General features: G+C 46.2%; 1 protein-coding gene across 1 annotated transcript; it reads left to right on the top strand.

Moving 5' to 3' along the window:
- The first annotated feature begins 12766 nt into the window (after nucleotides 1-12766).
- LOC127218782 (ribonuclease SLFN12-like) lies at nucleotides 12767-14839 on the top strand. The gene is given in 4 exon segments (XM_051179761.1): nucleotides 12767-13712; nucleotides 13714-13851; nucleotides 13853-14159; nucleotides 14162-14839. Coding segments are annotated over 4 exon segments (1059 nt in total). The 5' UTR covers nucleotides 12767-13577; the 3' UTR covers nucleotides 14641-14839.
- Nucleotides 14840-21057: the final 6218 nt, after the last annotated feature.

Genomic DNA, 21057 nt, shown 5'->3' with positions numbered 1-21057 from the left:
GCTGGGAAAGAGTATGATATTCCGATGTTCTTACTCTGCCACAATTGCAGGTTGGTAAGATCCCACAGAAGAGGGACCAGGAGAGGAACAGAGTAAAACAACGCAAGGTTAGACCACTCTTTCTCTCCTGGGTTGGCCCTGTCATTTCCCTTGTCAAAGCAAAGTTCTCATTTTATATATTACAAATCCCACAGGGACTCATTTCTTTCTGGTCTAGAGTACAGTTCCTCCCCTTCCGGGACCCATGTTTTCTTACCATGCACAAGGTCAGGTCTCTAAGAGGGTGGGAACCCTCAAGAGACTCTGTAGATTCACACAAGCCTGGCATTCATACCCCATCATGACCCTCCTCTTCCTGCCTCAATAACCAGCCTCAGAACAGACATAATGGGTGCTCTCCCCAGCAACCTCAAGTCCTCCCTCGCTCTCACAGAGAGCAAGGCATTTGCCCTCACCACAGCTCTGGTGTCTCCAAGTCTTCAGCAGTTAGTGCTTTGATAGAAGAAGTCTGAAGATGTCCAGGATTCAAGATTCCTACAAGGAAAGCAGGTTGGTTTTACTTGAGTGAGATGGGTTGTGCTAGCAACTCCCCCACCCCACATCCACCCACAAACAGTAGACAGGACCTGACATTGGGTGGGGAAATAAGGAGAAAGACGATGAGGGGCAGGGAGGTTGAGGATGCTGCAATGGACCTGGTTTACTTAGTCTGTGTTTTGGAAGTTAAGTACCTTGAATCTCAGAGTAATGTAAGCTTCCAGACTGAGTGGCAGTCAGATCTGGGTGGCCAGAAATGGCCAATATATAGCCGATGTGTGAATGCTTGATGACGTGAAGTGGACTAGTTCCATGAATACTAGGGTGTTGGCACTCTTGGACTTTGAGCGTTTAGTCACTCCAGGAAGTGTTATGAGGAACTTCCATGCTCTATGCAATTCTGGTTGAAATGGACAAAAACAAGAACAAAAAGGACAATAAAGAAACAGAAGTGAAACTACATGGTAAAACATGGGGCAGGCATGTAAGCACATGTAAGAAGGGCGAACAGAGGCAGAGGTTAAGGGCAATTTGTCATATATAGTAAATACCTGCATGAAAGAAATTCGATTTAATTGAAAAAGAAATGAAGTTCTTGTAGTCTCTTAGCAGGAGCTCCCGCCTTCCATCTCTGCCAGCCTTCCACGAGCAGCCTCAGTCCTGGTGCTTCCTGAGCAGGTGCTGGAGGGACAGGAGGAGGAAAGAAGTGACATCCTGAGGAGAAGGACAGGCATGCAGAGGGCTGCTGCAGCAGTGCAGGCAAAGAGCATCCCCCTTGTCCCTGCAAGGGAAAGGCTCCAGTGGCCTGAAGGAGTCTCGAAGCAATGCACCAATGCATGCTTTTCTAGTTCTTTGCTTCTGTGAGTAATCTCAGGAAAACTCAAGCTCTTGTTTTGTTTTTAGTTTTGGTGGGGTTTGTTTTAGTGCACACACACATATTTTGCATAAACTGGGCTTTCCTGTGACATTTTCCTAAACACAAAGGACATGCTTTGGTCATACTCATCTCTTTAGCTCTCTCTCTTCCAGTGCCAACAGAGACCTCAGATTTGGATACACAGGGGACAAAATGTCCATCTCCTGGGGACTCTGTAGGGGTGCATTGTTTGGCCTGTATAGCTCCACCCTAGGCCTGCTCCTGCCTCAGCTGCCTGCTGCTGGGAGGGGAATGCAGCCCCATACTGTCACAGTCAGGGACAGGTAGGCTGCTGCCTGGGTATGAAAAGAGTGAGTATGCTCCAGTCACTGCTATGGCAGAGGGAGATAGTGTCACCGACTCCTTACTTGATGACTTACTCATAATTATACGTCAATCTGTTTCCCATCTCCAAGAGAATTTGAGCAAGGAACTTGTATGTGGAATTAAAGAAATAAAATCCACAGTGTTGGGTGTTGAAGGAGAAGAAGTCTCCAGAAACCCTGATTTGTCAAGAGTCAGACACTGACGCAGGCCCAAGGCTTGAGAAGGACACAGCTCCATTCTGGCTCTGCCAGGTAATGCAAGTCCAGGCAAAAGGCTGAGGGTTGCTTCCTTCCACTTCCCCATCTTTCCAAGGTTTCGTTTCTTAGGAAAAGAAAGCACAGTTCTCAGGCCTCCTGTCTCCACCCTTCTAATATCAAGAAGCAAGGGCTACTTCCTGTTGGGCAATAGTCTTCCTTTCCAGTCAGTGTGATGTCCCTGAGCTCTGGCTTGAGACTGAAGAAACTGTATCAGAAGAGCCACTCACTGAGTCCCTGGCAGAGCAAGGGGGGAGACCGTTTGGATGATCACTGACTGTGTTCATAGGTTTCTTTTGTGGTGAGGTGGCCTCATGCAGCCCTGGCTGTCCTTGGACTCGCTGTGCTGCCTGCCTGGACATGGAACTCCTAATCCTTCTGCCACCCTCCCCCACAAGGTCCTGGGATCATAAGTGTGAGCCTCCAGGCCTGCTGGTTTTTAATCTCAATTCTTGTTCTCTCTTTCTCTTTATTGTTAATGCTTTCTGTTAGTTAATGCTCAAAATAAAGGAATGCTTCTGCAGTTTTCACACATTTACAGCTTTGTCCCTTGCCCCATTTTTCTCCCTCATGTCCGTCCCCTCCCCCACTAGTCTCTTCAGTAACTTCCTTCTCCTTCCAATAGATACCTGTGATTCTACTTTTCCTGTAAAAGACAGCTGCAATGGTTTCTTTTTCCTCTTTTTATGAGTGTCTTCTTCCTCATCAGCTCATCCCCTTTTCTCCGTGCGTGGGTGAGTGAGTGCGTGGGTGAGTGAGTGCGTGTGTGTGTGTGTGCGTGCGTGTGTGTGTGTGTGTGTGTGTGTGTGTGTGTGTGTGTGTGTGTGATCTTTGTCTCTCTGTGTGTTAGTATATTTCATGTTAAGCACAATCCTATCACTGTACTATACAGCTCCATCTCTCTAGTAAATTTTATATTTGCCAATACTTGATTTACTACTCTGTAATATTTCAGTTTTCCTTTTTTCAACTTTATCATTTTACAATGGAATCTGAAAGGAATATGTTAAAATCTTCCTGCTCAGGTTAGAGATCCAGCTTAGAGGCAGAATGTATACCTATTATATGTGAAGTCTCTTGTGAAACTCTAAATGTGCACACACACACACACACACACACACACAGAAGAGGGGGGAGAGACAGACAGACACAGAAAGACACAGAAGGACACGAGAAAGAGAGAGAGACAGAGACAGAGACAGAGAGAAGACAAAGACACAGTGTGAGCCAGGGGAGACAGCCTGGGATGGTAACTCATAGGGTCCAAGTTGTATCTCCTAGCTCTTTGGGAAGATGGGTTTCTTGGGGACACTCCAAAGGCTGCCCTAGGCAGACAAGTTTCATCTACCACTTTTTTTGTGCCCTCTCTTAGGATAATTATGGTAACTCAAGCTTCTCTGACTCACTGCTTTTTAACAGCCACAAAGTGTGAGGAGAAAGATCAGGCTGTAGAGTTGAGAGAAGGGGTGAGAAGTAAGAAAACAGAGGCAGTGAGGAGGTAGGCAGGAAGTTAGGCAAAGGTGAGAGGCCAGGGATGGCCAGGGAGCAAGAGGCAGGACCTCAGAATCCCCAGCTGTGGGTGCTTCTCCATCAATCAACCTCAGGCTGGTAAATGTGGCAGCATCAGCATCTGGCCTGTGATCTCTTGTGCATGGGCTTTCTCTCTCTCTCTCTCTCTCTCTCTCTCTCTCTCTCTCTCTCTCTCTCTCCTCTCTCTCGGAGGAAGGATCAGGTCAGAAGGACAGAGAAGGACTGTGGTGGTTTGTTATTGTTCTAAGTTGTTCCCCAATAAAACACCCATTTGTCATTTATCTTGGGTCTAGTGAACTCATGACACCCATGCCTTCAGGTAAAAGAGCCTGTGGATGACTCAAGCTCCCTTGCTCAAGACACCCCAGTCAAGGGAAGGCTAGTGGATCAGAAGCTTGGCTTCTGCATCTTCCCCGTGCTCCTCCCCCACCTTAGGTAGAACAAATGTTCATATGGCTCACTTGTCACATACCTGCAGTTACTGCAACGATGCTGCATGCATTCTGATGCCTCCTGGCCTTTCCACCACTGCAATGTTCCTGCACTGCTGGGTCCTCAGAGGAAATTATGCCCAAGGCCTTGAACCTAAACTTGATCTACCAATGCAAACTTGTGTCCACCTGCTTATATAAGTGCCTTTGATGGACAGGCTTTCCAACTCCTGGCATTGCCAGAATTTATCATTTTCCTGAGTCATTGAAATTCCAGCTTTCATCTCACATGTGGCCAAACATTTAAACATTTATGGGTATCATATATATTATATATGTAACATATGCATACTCATACATACATCATGGAATGTCCTTCAGGTGAAAAAAAATGAAAGTATGTCATTTGCAGATGGAAAACAGAAAAGACTAGAAAAAATCATCATGGTGAATAGAATAAGTCAGACCCAGAAATGCAAATATTTCTTACTTCCTCATCTATATGAAAGTTCGCTTTTTGTTGAGTGAGGGCAGTGTCTAAAAGTGAGAGGATGAAAAGTGAGAGAAGATGGAGAGGGCCAAAGGATGATAAGTGTTAAGTGTTTTCTTTCATTTGCAGAATCCACTTCTGTGTACAGACATATATGTGGACACCACAGGGGGACTGTGGGACTAGTAAGGTGACCATCAGGAGAGAGGAGCTAGGAAGGAGGATAATGGAGAGATGAATGTGAGCGATGTACAATGGCATGTAGGTGTGAATACATAATGAGGTACATGTAGGTGTGAATACATAATGAGGCACATGTAGGTGTGAATACATAATGAGGCACATTTTTTTATATGTTGGCTAAAAATCATTTCAACCCAAACAAACGTGGCTATCCCAGCTCCTCCAGATCTGTGTGTACAACAGCAGGAGGCCTGTCTCAGGGCTCAGAAGGGTCACCTGGTCACCTTGGAAAACATCTCCTAACAATTTGCAATATACTGAAGAGAAATCAAGACAGGCTTGAAGGAGAGCCACACATATACTCATCCACATTCTCTCTCACACAAATAAATACATTTAATTAAAAAACCTTAAGAGTTTTTGGTTTTTAGTTCTAGAGGCTAAGCAAACATGGGGCTAGCAAATGCTAACATGCTTTTGTCCACTGATTAAAGCTACACCTTGAGCCTAGGTTGACATAGCAAAGTCAGCCAGTATTAGAAGAATAAACATTGTGCTGCCTCCCTTAGTCTTCTTTGTTGCAGTAGGAGATACCAGAGACTGAGTGTCTTAATAGAAATTCATTTCCCACAGTTCCTGTGGTTAGGGAGTCCAGGACCAAGATTAAGCAGAGCAGGGCTCATTCAGAGGCCTCTTTCCTTAGCTGCCAGTCATCCTGTGCCCTCGTGGTCACCTGTACATAAGGACAGGGAAGCAAGTGCTCTGGCATGTCACCTCATAAGGACACTAGTGTCCATGTGATGTTCCACCCTTAGGACTTGGTTTAACTTCACTCACTTCCTTAGTGGCATCATGTCCACATTAGGGCTTCAAAATAGGAACGAGGTGGGTGAAGATGACTCATTCAGCTTATAGCACTGGCCCATGACATTATTGATAAGATGATGACTAATCTTCAATGTTAGCCTGGTTGCACTTAGAAGTTTCTAGGGCACACATCTCTGCTTTTTTTCAGTGAGAAAGTTTCCAAGAAGGTTTAGCTAGGAGGCATGACCCACCCTGGTATGGGGTCTTTATCCCATGGTCTGGTGTCCTGGGATGAATAAACAGGGGAAGTGCACCAGGAAACTAGCATTTGCTTCTCTCTGACTGCTCAATTTGCACACAGTATGACCTGTCACCTCATACTGCATCCCTTATAACTAGAGGCCCTCTTATCAGCAGTCCGTCCTTGCCAAGATGGACTCTGCCCTCAGGATGATGTTACAGCAACCAGAAATATAACCAAAGTGTTCTTCAGAGGGCAACAAGCAGAACTAAGCTGTAAATGTGTAATAGACATTGATTGGCTTTGGTGGGGCTGGACTGATTCATAGGTATCCAACTTGGGCCATCTAAGTTACACCCTTAGCAAACATTTTTATATTTTTTTACTTTTTTAAAAGAAGATTTTGGGTGTACCTTTGCCTGAATCTAGAACCTTATATAGTCTCCCATCAAACTCTTCTGTAATGAGATATTCACTTTGTCCGCACCTGTGGCACAGACCTCGCCTGTTGGGGGGTGGAGGCAGGGGTGCAAGTTACCTGGGGGAACTAAGTCTGAGGGCTCTTGCTTGTAGAATAGGGGGGGGGGGGGGGGGGGACAGGAGTACATCCGGAGGCATCCTTGGGACCAGGAACCTGTTGGTGTTCATCTGTCTCCCTGAATAAACATCTATTCGGCCTATTTGTTTCTCCTGATCTTTATTAAACATCAATATCTGGTATCAGAAGCCGGATCCGGATTTTCAGGGGACCTGGTTTTCACCCAGGTGGCAGATGCCGCTCCCTTCCCCCACCATCCCACCATCCCGGAACAGGCAGGGTCCCTTGCCTAACCAAGTGGACATACCTCAGCTTGTGGGACTTTCACCTCTGCCCTACAACTCCTTTATCTCCACAGCAGTAAAGGAATTCTTTGCTGTAGCTTCAGGTGATGAAACACGATCCACAAAACTCAACAAACCCACATGGAGTTAATTGGGAAATCCAGGGGGAGGGGGTAGGCCACTCAAAAGCCTTTGCCCTGGGTGTCAGCAAAGCACTCAGACATCAACGTGGTCGGTCATAGGTTGTGACCTAAACTCTAGACAGCTGTGTAGACTTTGGTGGCTTTATGGGACAATGACATCACTATGGACCCTGCCTGTGATAGAACCATTGACCCAGACATGGTCCTTGGCAGCAGCAGGGGCCAGGATGTCATGATGGCTCCAGATGCTCCTGCAGGCCACCCAGATTGGCATGACCCCCATGACAGCATGGCCCTCTGATAACAACATGGCCCCAGGTGGCAGCCTTGAGGACAGGCCTCTGCATGGCTCTCAGTGGCAACAGGAGCTACAGACATCAACACAGGCCCCCTTAGGTGCTTCAGGGTCTAGGACTGCTGTTCATCTATCAGCTTACCATCTACATCTGAGTCTACTGATGTTGTAACTATGGTCTACAACCCTGTTGCACCACAATCATTGTCCTATCGCTCATGCCATGGCCTGGTGGGACTTCCAATCTGCCTGCACCAGCTCTGCTCTGTCACCAAATATCGTTTATAACCAAGTGTCAATCATTCTATTTACCAATAAAGACTCTGGAGTCAGAGGTTGAGGCGAAAAGCTGCTCCTTTTTGACTGCAGACCCAGCAAGAAAGAGAGCGTCTCACCAGCCATCCCAACCAAGAAAGACTGCAAAAACTCTAAGTCCCTCTGTACTCCTTGAGGTGCATCTATATCCATGTTCCTGGCTTCTCTATACTCTCTATGGCTAATTTCTGACAACTAATTGCAGGCCTGTGAGGAAGGGGGACTCCTGATTGATTGTGACTAGCCAGACCAAGAAGTATGGAGAGGAGCCCTCTGTGTCCTCCACCATCTCAGGCCTGAAAAGGACAGAGTGGCTCCTGGTTGATTGTGACCACCCAAGGCTTACCTTGCACACAGGAAGACCTTAATTTGATACCCAAAACACACATAATATGGCATGATTGCAATTCCAGTGTTGGGGAAGTGAAGGCAGGAAGACTACTCACTAGCCATCATAGCCTGACTGGTGAACTCCAGGTCAAGGAAAGACCCTATCTCAAAGGATGACACCTGGTGTTGGCCCCTGATCTACACAAGCATGTGCACACATTTGTGCACCTCCCTCAACATGCATAAACACACACACACACACACACACACACACTGTGCTATATTAAATTGTAAGGGTGTCCTTTAAAGACTGCAATTAAACTCAACAAAGGAGATAATATGTTTTCCAAAATAAACCCTAAACATCTTTTTTGTTTGTTTGTTTGCTTGCTTGTTTTGTTTTTTTTTGAAACAGGTTTTCCCTGTGAACTGCCCTGGCTGTCCTGCAACTCACTCTTTGTAGACCAGACTGGCCTTGAACTCACAGAGACCCACCTGCTTCTACCTCCTGAGTGCTGGAATTAAAGATGTGCATCACCACACTGGGCAATCCCTAAACATCCTGAACTCACTTGTGCATGGCTGATAAAGCTGGGGTCTTGGAGATCACTTTTGATCTCTTATGCAGCAACAGTTGGCAGAGTTTCTTCTGCCTCAAGCTCTCCTTGCTGGCTTCTTCCATGAGCCTAGGCATTGTCCTTGACTTCATCAGGGCATTCAACTGTTTGCTGCAATTCTGACTCTGAAGTCCCTTGCACACCCTGAGCTTTGGAGTTAAATTCCTTTTTGCTGACTTTGGAAGTGAACCAGGGCTCTGAGGAATGACTGGAGGAGAAGCTAGGAGGAAGGGTGGAGGGGAGCAGGAGAGTCTTAGGCTGGTCAGTCTGCATGGACACAGACCATAGGCACTGGCACCTCTTTTTGAGCTGCCTCCTCCTAGATGCTGCTCCTCCCTGTTCTGATAGCTTTTCTACATTCTTCTCTTCCTCCCAGTGACCCCCTAAAGCCCCAGGTCATTGGCTTGGCTTGCCCTGGCTCTCATGCTAGCCCTAGGTTTTTCCCTAGGAAGGAGGAGGGTGCATTTGTACCCACAAGGTTTGGTGTGGAGGAGGATGACCCACCGGACTGGGTTCACTGACTCACTTCCTCTTAGCCACTTCCCTGCCCCAGTTCGTGACACCCTGAGAACAGAGGGGGTTTCCGTCTCTGTCCACTCTGGGTATTGATCTGAATATCCTCCCTCAGACTTTGCATTCTTCTTCATTGCTTCCTGTCACCCCAGGATTCTTAAAGATTAAAGAAATCATTGTTGAAATTTGTGGAGCGATTTCCTCAGATCTGGCCTGGTGGTGACAGGAGACAAAGCTGTGGATTCCTTCCAGACTAATGTGGTTTGAGCGAGCCAGACCCCCCTGAAACAGCGTTCCCGGTGATCCAACATTCAAAACAGCTTGAACAAGGCAGCCTAAGTGGTGGATGAATTCTGATTCTGGACCACTAGTGGAGGGATCACTAGTGGGTTCTGGGCTGCACATCTCCCAGCAGGCAGTAGAGAGTCAGGGGTGGGCTCCCAGACAAGTTCACTGCAGAGACGCCCCAGTGAGCTGAATATTTCCGAAGTCCCTGCCTTTCCACGACTGCTGTTGCTTAGGGAAACGGAAGTAAGAAAGGGTGACGGTGGGCGGAGCATGAGTAAAGCGCATTATGAAAGCGGAACAAGGAACCCGAATATATTGTGCAGTTCGTATGCGCTCAAAACCAGAATCAGTTTCTTAGGGCAGGTTTAGATGCAACAACTTTGGGAAGTATTACTATAACCAAGTGGCAAGTGGGATGATCACCACAGGATAGCTCTGGGAATCGCACAGAAGGCTCTAGGATCCTGAGGGCACGGAGAGGGCTCTCACCCATCTGCATTTCCCCCGGAGTAGTGCACTGCATGTCTTAAGCCCTGTGTTCAAGTGACTACCCGGGCACCTTTAGAGCAAAGGGACAGCCCTGCAGCTCAGGAATTCCAGCTGCTTTGGGGATGAAAAGGTCAGATTACTCACCCCTGAGCGTGTTTCGTTCTGACCAATAGAAAACACCTTGGGCTTTTCCCTGTTTCCAGTTTGCTATTTCACTTCCTGGATTGAGGGTGGGGTGGTTAAAGGCTCGCACGTAGTTCTCAAGTTTCCAGTGGGGCTCTGGAATTCAGGCAGGAGCACTCTTCAAAATATTGGGTGCAGCAAAGAAAGGATTTAGAGGTGAGGGTACAACCTGGGCTGTGGATGGTACTCGCCAAGTAACAGAGCCCATCCTGGAAGACATTCCCTGGCCGGGATTTGTAGCCCTGGATTGTTCCTCGGGTGACTCCAGACTGCCTCACTTCACCAACGGTCCGACTGGGAAGCAGGTATGAGCCCCGGACTCCAAACAACACAGCTAGGCAACCCGCAGAACTCAAGGGTAAGTGGCCTCTTCGTTATAGCCTACTCGAGCCTCAACCCCTTCTGCCCTTTCTGTCCCTCTTTTCCTTCTCCGGGTACAATCTAGTGGCCCTGGAACCATATGGAGGGTCGTCAGTACAAACATTATCTCTCAGGGGACCTTGGTTAGTTTATGTTTCTACTTTGGAACAGTGCCTTTTGGAGTCTTCATAGCTCAATTTGACGAAGTACAGGCTGTGGAGGACTTGGGCACCTGGTGAGCCGAGGGTGCGGCCAAATGCCTTTGTCTGCTTGCGGTGGGGGGAGGGCTTAAGAAGTTCAGGCAGAGAGCTCCGGTTCTGCTTTGTGTGCGCCTGAGCTGATGAGGCAGCGCCTGCTCCTGTCCCAGTGTGCTTTCCTGCCTGTCTGCAGTGCTGGTGTCTGAATGCCATGTTCTCCCCCTCTGAAGACAACTAACAAGACACCTTAAATCCCAAATCAAAATCCTAGAGAATTTTCCCCAGTGCACACTATAATTTCCGGGTAGGTTTAAAGGTGGGGAATCCATGTGTAAACCAGACTTCAAGATTCAGTGAGGTTAATGAATTTATATGCCAGGATTTGTGGCTCAACTGTCCTGTTTCTGAAGGATTGTGTCCCAGATAAATGAGGTGGTCAGTGTCCCAGGCTAGTCCATAACTCTTAAATATGACTGTATTGTGTCCTCCAGGAGTTCCAAATTTCCTGGGGACATGAGTATTGTTCTTTGGCACTTTGGTGTGAGATGAGATTTCTGTCCCCTTTCCATGTGGTCAGGATCCAAGGCTCAGGACAGGGCCTAATAAGGAAGGTGCCGAACAGGAAAGGCAGGGAAGGAATGAGGAACTGAGGCTGCTCAGCAGTGCTTAACACAGGGTGGGGCCGCAGCTTTAACTCTTTACTGGGCAGAGAGGAAACTGCAACCTCCTGGGCAGTGCGGGCTGCTTTAGATACAGTTCACTTTAGCTGTGGTTTTCTTTTAGTATTTTAGAGGGGAGGGGGAGACACACAGGGTCTTGGTGTGTACCCTAGGCTGGCCTGCAATTCACTGTGTATGTTCTGCATGCCTCAAGTCACAATGTTCACAACAGCCTCCCAGGGCCAACACCATGCTAGGCTCTTTGCAGTGCTTTGGGTGGAGGTCTCATGGTGGTCTCTGGCAGGGCATTAGGGAAAATGGGCTCACTTCTGGGTGGCTCAATCACACCTATCCCCTCTTTCTGTGATTTCTTACCAGCCTGCAATTGTGGCAGAGAAAGAGGATATCTGAAGGTCATTGTTTCCTGCCAAAAGATTACTGATTAGACACCCTGTGCCCAAGATCCCTTCTGAGAGAATTTTCCCAGAGTCAGGGCTATAATTTGAGAAGAAACTACCTGGTTAGACCCAGAAGTCCCTCTCTTTGCCTACCAACATTGGGGTGTTAGACACATAAAGTCAGCTTTTTTTTTTTTTTCCATTCTTGGCTTTTGATGTGGGTGCAGGTCCTCATGCTTGCATAACAAGCACATTTCCTACAGAGCCACCTCCCAGCCATAGGGACCTTAAGTTTGACTTCATGCTGAGGCTGAGGGCCTGCCCAGCTAATCAGCAAAGGGGAAGGAGGTGCCCAGGAGATTAGCAGAGCCAGTGACTTTCTTTTTTTGTTTTTGTGTTTTTGTTGTTGTTATTATTATTTGGTTTTGTTTGTTTGTTTGTTTTTCAAGACAGGGTTTCTCTGTGGCTTTGGAAGCTATACTGGAACTAGCTCTTGTAGACCAGGCCAGTCCTGAACTCACAGAGATCCACCAGCCTCTGCCTCCTGAGTTCTGGGACTAAGGGCATGCGCCACCAACGCCCAGCCGCTAGTGACTTTCTGAACCAGCCAGTTATCACCCAAAACTCACAAGGCTCAAGGCTCATGAACAACAGCAAGTCGTGGCTCATACAAAAGCAGGAGGCACATGGGCAGTATCTTCTGAGAAAGGCAAGAGCCTAGACAATAGACAAAGTCATTCACACACTTGAGGTGATCTCTACTTGTCAAAAATGGACTCGAACTTTTTCTCACACCACATTACACAAGCTGACTAAAAAATGAACTAAACATGTAAAGGTAAGACCAGAAAAGGAAACATAAGAAATAGAAAAATTACTAACAGAAAAGGAAACATAAGAAATAGAAAAATTACTAACAGAAAACACAGAAGAGGAGTTCCATGACATTGGCTTTGGCAAAAGTCATTTGGATGTTGCCTTGATTAGCTTTACTGTCAGTGTGACAGAACCTAGAATTATCTGAGAAGAGTATATCCATTGAAGGATTGCCTCTATCTGATTGGCGTGTAGCCACATGTATGAGATTGTCTTGATAATTGATATAGGAGTGCCTAGACCCACTTTGGACAGCCCTATTCCCTAGGCAGGGGAATCAAACAGAAGAAAGCAAGCCAGCCAGCAACATCCTCCAGGGGTCCTGTTATATTTCTTTGGCTGTGAATTGACTTCTTTGGTCAGAGATAATGTTGTTTGGAATAGCAACAGGCCTGTCTTCAAGTTCCTGTTTTGACATCCTTCAGTGGTGGACAGTGATCTGGAAGCATTTGCAAATAAACCTGTTTTATCCCAAAGTTGTTTATGGTCAGGATATTTGTCACAGCAACGACAGGAAACTAGTGCAGAGGTTTCCTAAGCCACAAGCAAAAAAGTCCCAGTGTAGACCTGCGATTCCATCAAACTGGAATGTACCCACACAAGCAAAGGAAGCAGTAAACAAAGAGAGACAATCTACAGAGGGAGAAAAGATTTGTGACACAGTCTAATAAAGGGTTAATATCCAGGTAGATAATGCACTTAGCCAAATGTAAATAAATAGTAATTGCAAAATGGACTGAATGGATACTAATCATAAATCATTTCAAAGCTGAACTAGACAGATGGCTCAGTGGTTGGTAGGAGCACTGGCTGCTCTTCAAGAACACCAGATTTCAATACCCAGTATCCACATGGGTTTACAGTCAACCTGTAACTCCAGTTCCAAGGGGTCTGGTGGTATCTTCTGGCCTCTAGGCTACTGCATGCACATGGCATCCAGAATTACATGCAGGCAAAACACTGGTACACATAAAATACCTAAGTCTAAAAAATGGTGTAACTAAAGCCCATGATACATAAAGATGAAAACCACACAGATTCCACTGAGGGTTTATTTAGAGGAGGCTGAATACAATATTAAGTATTAGAAAGTGGTAAAATGAGATTGAAAATTGGAAAGGCTTAACTACACTTGTAACATTACATCTGAAAACCCAGTAGGCATATAAGTTCGGCTAATGAGTGCAAAGGCAGAGGGGAAAGAACCACTTCTCCACCTGCACAGTGACTGGTCCAGTGGAACATACGTAGCCAAGGATTATGCTCTTGGCTCCACAGTACAGAATTTGCTGTCTCCAGGGTTTTTCTCATTCTAAAGGCTCTGTGTGTTTTACAGGAAAGAAATTCAGCTTGAAAATGCAAAGGCTGATAGGGAAATGGTCATCACTGTTGATCAAGAAACAGATTGTCCTGAGCTGGTACTATATGTAGGAGCCATCACACTTGGGGAGAAGCATAGAAAGAAAATGAAGAACCCTCTCAGAAAACGGGAGAGTGAACACATCTCTCAGAGCTATGTGTGCTCTCCTGAACTCTGGAGGTGGGGTGATCAAGATTAAAATTGAAAATGAAAATTATAGCCTCAACAGGGATGGCCTGGGACTGGATTTGGAAGCCTCTCTTTGTAAATGTCTTCCATTTGTGGGGGAGGCACCTAGACTTCATGGAGCATGGAAGCTACTTTTACATCTGTGTGAAACCCTGGAGTGTGGACATCTTTGGGTCACCGATTGGCACCCTGAGAACCAATTTGTACGTAAGAACCTGGTCATCCTCAGTTGAAGTGGTTGCCTCTGATGCTCTCGAGTTTCTCCAAGACCTGGAGGAAACTGGAGGGAGATCCTGTGTCAGACCAGAGCCTCCTGTAAGCAGAGCCTGCCCTGGAGTAGAAGAAGAGAGTCTCCTGGAGGACCTGGCTGCTGCAGTTTTCAACAAAACCCAATTTCAGTACCAAGAAGACGTTCCTTCACCAGGTCAGCTTATGCTGAAGTGGCATTGCTTTCAGGGAAACAGCTTCGAAAACACATTAAAGAGCTTATCCCTCGAACAGTTTCTGCCTTTGCAAACACTGAAGGGGGATATTTGTTCTTTGGTTTGGATGGTGACAAGCAACAAATAATTGGTTTTGAAGCAGATGAAAGCGATCTTGGGCCCCTAGAGAGTGAAATAGAGGAGTGCATCCGACAGCTGCCTGTCACTCACTTCTGTGAGGAGCAGGAGAAGATAAAGTACACATGCAAATTCATCCAAGTCCACAGACAGGGAACTGTGTGTTCATATGTCTGTGCGCTCAGAGTAGAGAGATTCTGCTGCGCCGTGTTCGCTGCAGAGCCGGAATCCTGGCATGTGGAAGGCGACCATGTGAAGAGGTTTACCACGGAGGAATGGGTCAAGTGCCTGATAGCTGGCAAGCCAAGTTCAGGCACCACTGGTGCGTGAGTTCACACAGGTCTACTGGGCATGTATTAGCTGCTGCTCTCAAGGAACACATATGGTTCAACAATGCCATTCTTTTAACCTGTCACAGCTGAAGTACTTCATGGCCACAAGTGGGCTAAGCCTGCAAGTCCCTGAAGCTCTGTAACTGGAAACTGAGAAAGAAATGCAGTCATGAGATCAGGCTTCTGTCAAGCTTGTGGGACTTTTTTTTTTTTTTTTTTTTTTTTTTTTTTGGTCTTAGACCTAGCTCGAGGCCAGCCTCGAACTCACAGAGATCAACCTGTTTCTGCTTCCTGAGTGCTGGCACTAATGGTGTGCACCACCAACATCTGGCTTGACTTTTCTCCCTTCCTTTCTTTCTTTCTTCCTCCCTTTCTAACTTTTATTGATTCTCTGTGGAACTATTGCATCCCAGTTCCACTCATCTCCCCACCCCTCCAGAGCTGCCCTCTGCCCTTGCAACCTCTAACAAGAAGGAAAGCAATAAACAAAAAACTAAATAAAGATTTACAATGAAAAAGATCTCACCATGGAAGGTATGGTGTGTTGCACACAATAAACACTTTTTCTTAAACATCTTTACTTGCAAATGTTTATTTCAATGAGATATTGGTCTAGTTCCAAGCTCTCTGGCTTCTGCTGTCAATATTGGATCCTGCCCTGGACCCCTTTCAGATACCCTACTGTAGTCCTGTGTCATGGAGATCCTGCAACTGTGGTTCCTCAGGACCAGCCCCTTCACATGTTCCAGAAGGTCACAGATGGGGTAGATGCTGAGGTGAGCCAACTTATTTCTGTGGATCTGGGCCTGGGTGGTCATCTGGGATGGCCAGCCAGCCCACCCACTCCCTTGCACCTGTGCCACCAGGGCCAGCTCTGCCCAATGCCCCTGTGAGTGGCAGGACCAGCTCACCTGGGTGCCACAGCTGGTCATGGGCGTGGCTAGCTTTCAGGCTCTGCTGCCCAGGAGAGCTGCATAGGACATTTCTTACCTAGTGATTGATGTAGGGAGAACCCAGCCTCTGCATCGGCTCCTGCCCCCATATTTCTGCATGGTTTGAGTTCTTGTCCCAGCTTCCTTCAATGCTGACTACACCGTGGAAGTGTAAACCAAGTACATCCCCCAAAACTTGCCTTTTGGTCATGGTGTGTCCATGCAGCAACAGGAACCCTAACCAAGACACCTGCTTACTGTGATGTCTATGAGGAAATTCTTACTGTAGCCCACTGGCTGAAATCTCAGTGATGGAGTGAGGAGGGTGATATCATGGGGGTGGGTGAGGCCATGGCTGTGGGGGTGTGGGATAGATTGACAGGAGCAGGTTTTTGTTTGTTTTTTGAGAGAGAGTTTCTCTGTGTAGCTCTGTCTGTCCTGGAATTCACTCTGTAGACCAGACTGGCCTCACACTCAGAAATCTGCCTACCTTTGCCACCCTAGTGCAAAGATTAAAGCTGTGTGCCACCATTGCTGTCCTAAGGAAGGCATATTTTATCCCTATTGCATCTGTGGGTCTTCTTAGTGAGGCCCCTTATGTCTCCATCCTGGGTGTCACTCAGAATAGGTGAGCAACATTAAAATAAAATCACATATAGAAATGAAAATCAAAGGTGCCCACTGTACTTCCAGTTACCATAGAACCTATAATGTGCCCTCTGCTGTGGCAATGGCATGACTAGAATGGGTACAATCATTTTTCCAGTTGGATTTAAGGTCATATCCATTCCCATGGAGGGAGCCTGTGCTTACTGAAAGCCAAGACAAAGGCCATGGTTGCAGATGTCCCAGGACCCATGGCAAAGCAACTACTTCAGTTGTAAAACAGAGATGTGCTTTTCAATCTAACTGCTATCTAAATACTGGTCCTTATGGATTATCATTGCAGCCTGTCTCATAAAGACATTTTCTTCCCTTACAGTGGGACTGGATAATGCAAAGACTCACAGCTGCTCACAGTCCCCAGTAAAAGTGACTACTGTTATGGTTCAGTGGACCAATATTCAGACTGAACATGGAGAAAATGAGCAGGTCTCAGCATCACCTGCTCCAAAGCTTTGGGATCACAAAAGAGGTGATCCCCCAAAAAGATATCATCTTCAAAGTTTGTTTTTAGGATGACTCAGAATAAACCTTATTGTGATAAATGAAGAGAAATAGCATGTTTTTTTTTTTTTTTTTTTTTTTTTTTTTTTGAGGTAGGTCTTATGTAGTTCAGACAAGTCTTGAACTCAGTAGGTCAGAGAGGATGAGAAGAATTCATGATCCTTTTGCCTCAAACTACACAAGTGTTAAGTGCCTTAGCTTTGTGATGATAAAATCTAATTTTTATTTTTCCAAATAAATAATAAGGCAATTATAAAATCACTATCCCAGGCTTTCATAAAGAGCAAAACACGACACTCACAGTATACACAAGCCCTAACATGGGTCTTTAAAAGTCAGTGAGTACTGGGGTAGAGAGATGGTTCAGTGCTCTATCAGAACACTTACTGTTCTTTCAGAAAAACAAGGTCAGTTCCCAGCCTCACATGGTGCTTCAAAACTATCTGTAATTTAGGTCCATGGGCTGTGATCTGTCTTCTGACCTCTACAGGCAACGTGCACACCGTGACACAGACATGCATACAAAGAGAACTTTCATACACATGATGTAAAAGCAGAGAAATCTAAATATTTTTAATCTAGTTCAGTAAGGTTTGATGGTACATGCATATAGCATTAAGAGGACAAACAAGAGACTATATAAGGTTCTAGAGTCAAGCGAAGCTACAGCCAAAATCTTGTTTTAAATAAACAAAAGATAAAAGTGTTTGCTCAGGGTGTAACTCAGACACCTGCTTACTGTGGCCCAAGTTGGATACCTATGAATCAGTCCAGCCCCACCAAAGCCAATCAATGTCTATTACACATTTACAGCTTAGTTCTGCTTGTTGCCCTCTGAAGAACACTTTGGTTATATTTCTGGTTGCTGTAACATCATCCTGAGGGCAGAGTCCATCTTGGCAAGGACGGACTGCTGATAAGAGGGCCTCTAGTTATAAGGGATGCAGTATGAGGTGACAGGTCATACTGTGTGCAAATTGAGCAGTCAGAGAGAAGCAAATGCTAGTTTCCTGGTGCACTTCCCTGTTTATTCATCCCAGGACACCAGACCATGGGATAAAGACCCCATACCAGGGTGGGTCATGCCTCCTAGCTAAACCTTCTTGGAAACTTTCTCACTGAAAAAAAGCAGAGATGTGTGCCCTAGAAACTTCTAAGTGCAACCAGGCTAACATTGAAGATTAGTCATCATCTTATCAATAATGTCATGGGCCAGTGCTATAAGCTGAATGAGTCATCTTCACCCACCTCGTTCCTATTTTGAAGCCCTAATGTGGACATGATGCCACTAAGGAAGTGAGTGAAGTTAAACCAAGTCCTAAGGGTGGAACATCACATGGACACTAGTGTCCTTATGAGGTGACATGCCAGAGCACTTGCTTCCCTGTCCTTATGTACAGGTGACCACGAGGGCACAGGATGACTGGCAGCTAAGGAAAGAGGCCTCTGAATGAGCCCTGCTCTGCTTAATCTTGGTCCTGGACTCCCTAACCACAGGAACTGTGGGAAATGAATTTCTATTAAGACACTCAGTCTCTGGTATCTCCTACTGCAACAAAGAAGACTAAGGAGGCAGCACAATGTTTATTCTTCTAATACTGGCTGACTTTGCTATGTCAACCTAGGCTCAAGGTGTAGCTTTAATCAGTGGACAAAAGCATGTTAGCATTTGCTAGCCCCATGTTTGCTTAGCCTCTAGAACTAAAAACCAAAAACTCTTAAGGTTTTTTAATTAAATGTATTTATTTGTGTGAGAGAGAATGTGGATGAGTATATGTGTGGCTCTCCTTCAAGCCTGTCTTGATTTCTCTTCAGTATATTGCAAATTGTTAGGAGATGTTTTCCAAGGTGACCAGGTGACCCTTCTGAGCCCTGAGACAGGCCTCCTGCTGTTGTACACACAGATCTGGAGGAGCTGGGATAGCCACGTTTGTTTGGGTTGAAATGATTTTTAGCCAACATATAAAAAAATGTGCCTCATTATGTATTCACACCTACATGTGCCTCATTATGTATTCACACCTACATGTACCTCATTATGTATTCACACCTACATGCCATTGTACATCGCTCACATTCATCTCTCCATTATCCTCCTTCCTAGCTCCTCTCTCCTGATGGTCACCTTACTAGTCCCACAGTCCCCCTGTGGTGTCCACATATATGTCTGTACACAGAAGTGGATTCTGCAAATGAAAGAAAACACTTAACACTTATCATCCTTTGGCCCTCTCCATCTTCTCTCACTTTTCATCCTCTCACTTTTAGACACTGCCCTCACTCAACAAAAAGCGAACTTTCATATAGATGAGGAAGTAAGAAATATTTGCATTTCTGGGTCTGACTTATTCTATTCACCATGATGATTTTTTCTAGTCTTTTCTGTTTTCCATCTGCAAATGACATACTTTCATTTTTTTTCACCTGAAGGACATTCCATGATGTATGTATGAGTATGCATATGTTACATATATAATATATATGATACCCATAAATGTTTAAATGTTTGGCCACATGTGAGATGAAAGCTGGAATTTCAATGACTCAGGAAAATGATAAATTCTGGCAATGCCAGGAGTTGGAAAGCCTGTCCATCAAAGGCACTTATATAAGCAGGTGGACACAAGTTTGCATTGGTAGATCAAGTTTAGGTTCAAGGCCTTGGGCATAATTTCCTCTGAGGACCCAGCAGTGCAGGAACATTGCAGTGGTGGAAAGGCCAGGAGGCATCAGAATGCATGCAGCATCGTTGCAGTAACTGCAGGTATGTGACAAGTGAGCCATATGAACATTTGTTCTACCTAAGGTGGGGGGAGGAGCACCGGGGAAGATGCAGAAGCCAAGCTTCTGATCCACTAGCCTTCCCTTGACTGGGGTGTCTTGAGCAAGGGAGCTTGAGTCATCCACAGGCTCTTTTACCTGAAGGCATGGGTGTCATGAGTTCACTAGACCCAAGATAAATGACAAATGGGTGTTTTATTGGGGAACAACTTAGAACAATAACAAACCACCACAGTCCTTCTCTGTCCTTCTGACCTGATCCTTCCTCCGAGAGAGAGAGAGAGAGAGAGAGAGAGAGAGAGAGAGAGAGAGAGAGAGAGAGAGAGAGGAAGCCCATGCACAAGAGATCACAGGCCAGATGCTGATGCTGCCACATTTACCAGCCTGAGGTTGATTGATGGAGAAGCACCCACAGCTGGGGATTCTGAGGTCCTGCCTCTTGCTCCCTGGCCATCCCTGGCCTCTCACCTTTGCCTAACTTCCTGCCTACCTCCTCACTGCCTCTGTTTTCTTACTTCTCACCCCCTTCTCTCAACTCTACAGCCTGATCTTTCTCCTCACACTTTGTGGCTGTTAAAAAGCAGTGAGTCAGAGAAGCTTGAGTTACCATAATTATCCTAAGAGAGGGCACAAGAAAAAGTGGTAGATGAAACTTGTCTGCCTAGGGCAGCCTTTGGAGTGTCCCCAAGAAACCCATCTTCCCAAAGAGCTAGGAGATGCAGCTTGCACCTCATGAGTCATCAGCCCACTCTGTCTCCCCTGGCTCCCTCTCCCTCCCTGTGTTCCTTCCTTGTAAGTTGTGACAGGTGTTCTTGTCTGTCCCCTAATGTCATCTGCTCTGACTGGGTGCAGACACAGCTTTACCCTGTGCATTTGGATAAAGTTATGAAGGCCAAGGTCCCAAGTCTAGAAGCCCAGTTCCTCAATTTTTGTCAGGCTGAATGACAAGCACAGAAAGGGATCAAAGAGCTTAGAGAGTCCTCACACTTCCTGGATTGACGCTGACCAATGAAACACGGGTTCTCCAGGACTGAAATCAGTACTGAGAGTGGAGGAATCTGTCCACACCGCAAAGGTACACAAAGAGGAAAGGTTAGAGTGACCACGAGCACTGTAGCTTGGCACTCTCAAATCTAGTTGCTGAGGATATCTGGTGACAGAGACCAAGCCCCTGCTGCAGGAGTCTGTCCCCAAGCTTGAACTTTGCTGTTTCGTCCAGCAGGTGTCTACAGCACAGTAGGCTTCAAGCCCCTGGCTGAGTTTCATTGGAACAGCTCTTAGGTAAGTGAGCCATACTTCCTGGCAGCATCCTCCATCTCAACATCTTTAGCCCTCTTTTTCTCCATGCTGACCCAGAATTCACTCTGCTGGACCTGGGATGAGGTGGGGGGCTTCCAGTGCAACCCATGGACCTAGAGAGGAACCTGGTGGCTTTGTCTCCTTTCTGGGAGCCTTGGCACTTTCATAGCCTCTTCACAGATGCTGAGGGCTTGGAAGCTTTGGGAGTATGGGATGAGAGTGAAGGCCCTCATTCT

This window comes from Phodopus roborovskii, unplaced genomic scaffold (genome assembly GCF_943737965.1).
Source record: "Phodopus roborovskii unplaced genomic scaffold, PHOROB, whole genome shotgun sequence".
Classification (NCBI taxonomy): domain Eukaryota; kingdom Metazoa; phylum Chordata; class Mammalia; order Rodentia; family Cricetidae; genus Phodopus; species Phodopus roborovskii.
Note: the sequence above shows the minus strand (reverse complement) of the source record. Positions and strands in the feature narration are given on the sequence as shown.